This window comes from Triticum aestivum, chromosome 2A (genome assembly GCF_018294505.1).
Source record: "Triticum aestivum cultivar Chinese Spring chromosome 2A, IWGSC CS RefSeq v2.1, whole genome shotgun sequence".
NCBI lineage: Eukaryota > Viridiplantae > Streptophyta > Magnoliopsida > Poales > Poaceae > Triticum > Triticum aestivum.
Window position 1 is genome coordinate 11,379,648 of NC_057797.1, and position 5,164 is coordinate 11,384,811.

The 5,164-nt window shown below is 41.0% G+C and overlaps 1 protein-coding gene across 1 annotated transcript; it reads left to right on the plus strand.

Annotated features, from left to right (window-relative positions):
• Positions 1 to 2,217: 2,217 nt before the first annotated feature.
• Positions 2,218 to 4,002, plus strand: LOC123184244 (probable WRKY transcription factor 70). Its single transcript, XM_044596393.1, has 3 exons — positions 2,218 to 2,534; positions 2,936 to 3,046; positions 3,687 to 4,002. The coding sequence occupies exons 1-3, from the start codon at positions 2,218 to 2,220 to the stop codon at positions 4,000 to 4,002; spliced, it is 744 nt and encodes a 247-aa protein (XP_044452328.1).
• Positions 4,003 to 5,164: the final 1,162 nt, after the last annotated feature.

The following is a 5,164-nucleotide window of genomic DNA, read 5'->3' on the forward strand; positions in this document are numbered from 1 at the left end:
ACAGGTAAACATAATAGTGTTGGCGTTCGACGTTATGCCATGTCACCACTATATGACACCTTGTACCAACTGTTGGTCCCACCTACAAGTGGTGTTCAATAATTTTCAAACGCCAACACTAACCTAATAAAGTTGTCGTATCAAATATGCCAACACCACCACTATCTGAAAAAGCCATTTTTGTACTGGTGTAGTAATTGATCCATGGATCAATAGTTGCTTTTATTTGTAAGTAAGTAGAAATATTTATGTAATTATAGTGGATTTGTGGACCCATACACTTCTCAAAGTAAGGTTAGAAGGAACAAGACGATGTAATCCACGGCGCAAACCATTACTTCATTATCGATCATTCCTTTGTACACCTCTATGAATTTATATATATCTTTGTCTATAAGGGCCCAAAATAGTACATCACCATAAGTAGAGAAATACATCCATCCTTTCAACTACCGTCATTGATGTTTCTAAAAAAAACCATCATTGATCTATCATCGATCCTACATGGTTGTCTCGCTTATTATAAGGAAAGTTCAGTGAATGAATTCATGATCAATGCATACAGATCCCACGCTGCATGGGTCTGCTATCTAGACATGTTTCTTGTTTCCTCACTATTACTTTGAGTTTCTGGACCAGGAGAAGACCGACTTGGACCAGGACATACGATCGTTGCTACGGACCATATCCTTCTATAATTTCAAGCTACCTACGATGCAATGCATTTGAGTAGAGATAATTACATCAACCCTTAACATATCCATATATTCTAGGTAGTAACTAAGTAAATACTACTATGCCTACCAGTAGCAACCATGTAAATACTACTAATTACATCAACCCTTGTGTTTACTCATATTTCACATTGTGGACAAATACATAAGTGGCATACATATGGACAATAAAGATGCCGCTTGACTGAAACACGACAACAACACAAAATTGCAGGGGAAATATGGAAATTATCTAGCCCATGGATATGCCAAGCCCATAAGTGACCTGTTAGAGTTTGCTTACTCCTCAAAGTTGATACAATCACACATCATTTGTCGTCGAGGTCTAGCCACATAATAAGCCAAATCAGTACATTGACTATAATTTCAAGAAACATTGCTTGGCTCCTACTGAGCACCATCCAAAAGCTCATTCATGAGGCCATCTTAGTTTAATTTTCGTTATACATAAGACCATGCTACAGGGAGTATACGACAATGTTGTGGCAGCTATATATGGTATCGTATTCATAGTTTCGTACCCACTTGCAAAAATAAATGCTAGCTAGGCTATTGCACGTGGAAAAGGAACTAGCCAGGATGGTGCAGTGCAGATGGCCGCCGCCATCTTAAATTAGGCACCTCAGGTTAAGTTTTCCTCAAAGTAGTATTGTATATCCATTTCTTTGGTGATGTCCACGCTCATAGTTCGGTCTATGGTCTGCTTCTAAGATAATATAAGCACTTATTTGGAGCTACTTTTCATGTATTATTATAGCCTTGTCTGTTTTTGGTACTTTACTTGCTAATCCCTTGACTGATACCAGCATATAGAGTAGCAGCATATATACTCTCTCCGAGCGTTTAGATCACTAAAGTAGTGTTCTAAACACTCTTATATTTCTTTACAGAGGGAGTAGCATGCTTTCTATATATGCTTGTATTTAGGATTACCGAAATAGTAGTACTTAGAACGGGCTGGGATTGCCATAGGCAGCTTAGGAGTTGTAACTTATGTGGCGCACATATTCAACAGGTGCGTGAAAAAAAATTAAATGGGTCAATCAATTTCCCGATCTAAATCTCGACCGTTGGATAATTATCCAACAGCCCACCATCCATCTTCTTCCAACCAACCGTCATTGCTCCTCTTCCTCCTCTAGGCGTGGACATCTTTTTTTTTTGAGACCACATATTCATCATTACATAAAGTTGACAAATACAACATATGTAGACCACACTGATCATTACATACTTGGACGAGGAGGAGCGGCACGTCGTCGGTCAGTCAGCTGAGACTTTTGACCAGGCCGGGGTTGTTGCGCCTCGATCCATCAAATATATCATATGCACCCATCTCCCCTGTGCAGAGCCCCTGTAAAGTTGGACAAATTAGTAGGAGGCAACATAGTACTATATAAGGTTGGTGCGTGCAGCTTAACTCTACAGTCTACTATACATTAGATTCCGCGCACGAGCTGATTGCATATGCATGGATAACAAGATGACGAGCAGCAGCATGATGGTCGTCCATGGCGGCTCGGAGATGGACTCGTTGCTTAGGCGGCAGCAGGAGCTCGTGATTCAGCTCCGAGCGCTCATTCTTCCTGCGCTTCGCGACAGCAGGTCAGCCGGCCTCGCCGTCGACCTCTTTGATGGCGTGATTGACTGCATCAATGGCGTCATCTCCAGGCTCCAGAGTATCACCGCCGCAGGCGGTGAATCGGCGGCGGCCTTCGTCCTCGGCGACGTTATCTCCAACGGCGCCGGCGAGGGACAAGAGGAGAAGCCCGTGATCAGCAACGCTGGTCAGAAGAGAAGGTTCTTGATTTGCCAATAAGACTCTTGATTATATCATTTCAAAAAGACCCTTGATTATATTCTAGTCTCAATTCATTTGTTTTTGCGACATGATTTAGCTGGATTTCAAATTGCATCATCAGTTCATCACTAACACGTAATACATACTATTACCAATGTCCGAATTATAAGGCTTTTTGTATATTTTAATATGAACTACATACTGACTGAAATGAGCGAATAAACACAGAAAAACATGTCTACATACACTGATTCGTGGAAAAAGTTATAACATCTTATAATTCGGAATGTGAGGGAGTACGTTGTAGCACTGCCATTCTTTGATATATTGGTACTCTTTCATATATCTCGCTAATTAATTAATTATTTGCCACTAATATATATGTATGCATGCTATGTAGGAGGAACAACGAAAAGCGATCAAGATCACTTGTAACGATTGTTCCACATTATGATGGCCATCATTGGAGAAAATATGGCCAGAAGAAAATCAACGGGAGGCAACATGCTAGGTATCCATACTACTACCAAACAGTCATTCAAGCATATATATCGTCACATTACTACTACATCAACCTACATTTCCTTTTTCTTTTGAGGCCACATCAACCTACATTTCTGCTTCCCTTATCTGAGATGAGTGAGACTTATCGGTTCAGTTATGAAAAATACATTGGGGGCATACATAGTTTTGAGGGGAACGGGAGCTGTTGCGAGTAGCTACCCTACTCCAACAGGCCTAGTACACAGCCCAATAGATCTCTTTCTGCTATGTCTCTTGGTACCATCTCTCTCCTTTCGCCACTCTTGAGGAATCCTCGCCGCATATGCTTTGTCTCCTCCCTCGTCATTCTATTTTGTTCACAGTTTCTTCAAGTCTATTTGGATCTATGGAGAGCGGATGGCAAGGGGGATGAAGGGTAAGACTAGGCTTAGGCCATGGCAGTCAAGTTAGGCCTGTCATGTCCATGTCGCTCTCTTTTACGTTGCTAACTTTCTCGCATGATGACCTACTCAGTCGTTTGGATGTCTTGTCTTTTCAATCAATTTGGGGGCGACTTTCGCTAATGAAAGTAGTTGTCATATGTACATGTTATGAAGGAACTAATTCTTCATTGTAATGCATAACTAATCAAACTTGCAATTAAACAGGAGCTACTACAAATGCGCCTACACGGAACGGAACTGCTCAGCAACCAAGACAATCCAACAACAGGAGCATAACAGAACTCTTAATTGTGAAGATGAAACTCCGAAGTACATTGTTGTGTACTATGGTCATCACAGTTGTAGGGATGACAACACTAGAAATGGCACAAACAACGACCCTTGTATGGACCTAACTCAAAGTGGCAAAATGGCTGGAGCAGCGACAGACTTCGAAAAGTTTGACCAGGGGGACTTGGACATGTCGTCTCTAATGGAGGTGTTCGACAACCCTGAGCTGAATTGGAACATCATTTGCTAGCTACACCGAAGATCTGGACATTCATTAGAAAAGGGAAATATATAGCTCTATACAATGCACATTTTTGCTGAATTTAGAATTTTACATGAGTAGATAATCATGTCTAGTTTACAAATGTCTTGGACATGGGCAGAGATCCTTTTTATGTTTAAATGTATCTGTGGCTAGACATGTAGAAGTGCATAATTTATGTTGGTATTAATTGTAAGACAATCTATAAGTAAAGTTTATGGGCATTTAGGAAAATGTTGGAGTGACGCATGATTCACTAGTAAGTTCGTTGTAGATCATTATGTAGTGGTTTTCCAAGCTTCTCCTCACTTGCTATGATGTTGCTTTAGACTTTAGAAACGAATAGCTATGCAAGGAAACCATAGTGATATATACGATGTTGGTCTAATTCTCATGGGAGTTGTGATCTTTGTGGATGTGAGGGGTAGAGGAGGATTTATCCTCTGTTTCCTTTCTTTTCGTCTTGGCAGTGTGGATATTGCATATTGTTTGTTCATCCAAGCCCATTGGGAGATATGTCCTTGTGAATTGTGATCTTGCTAGTGAGACATGTCCTGATAATGTATTATTCTTTAAACTACTAAGGATGCAACCAATGCTACAGACAAAACCCCCAACATAGACATGTTTTAGACCTGTTAATGTGTCTCTTCCTGTGATGAGAGGGCTCTACATTGATAGACACAAAACCGTTTTAAAAATACCGAACCTTATCAGGTAAAGTAGCTAACCTGCATGGGATTCCAGATGCACCGGCAAGCTTGTACAATCCACACCCATCGTGATGAAGTTGAACAGTGGAGATAATTCGTGCACCTGAATGGGGTTTGATTATAACTTCCATCATACTGCTCATTCTCGACGAGACTTAATTTTGTGTTTTAGAGTGTGTTGTTATGACAGCTGGACAAAAGGATGGCTGTCAACTGACCACCATCGCTAACCTCTTGGGTTAGGAGGACTCATGTTGCGTGCATCCATGTGTGGCTGGGATAGGATTGGAAATCTAACCACACATCAAAAAGTACAAGCGACTCGCACACGTGAGAGTTGATTCATGGGCACCGGACTATAAGAACCAATTGGTAGAGGAATTTTCTAGCGAGAAGGAGGAAATCATCTCCACTCTGAACCGCATGACTTGTCATCC

Bases quoted from the DNA above. Each gene is read 5' to 3' on its own strand.
- LOC123184244 (XM_044596393.1), top strand. From the start codon at position 2,218: ATGACGAGCAGCAGCATGATGGTCGTCCATGGCGGCTCGGAGATGGAC. The intron at 2,535-2,935 runs GTTCTTGATTTG...CATGCTATGTAG, and splicing joins AACGCTGGTCAGAAGAGAAG to GAGGAACAACGAAAAGCGAT. The intron at 3,047-3,686 runs GTATCCATACTA...GCAATTAAACAG, and splicing joins AACGGGAGGCAACATGCTAG to GAGCTACTACAAATGCGCCT.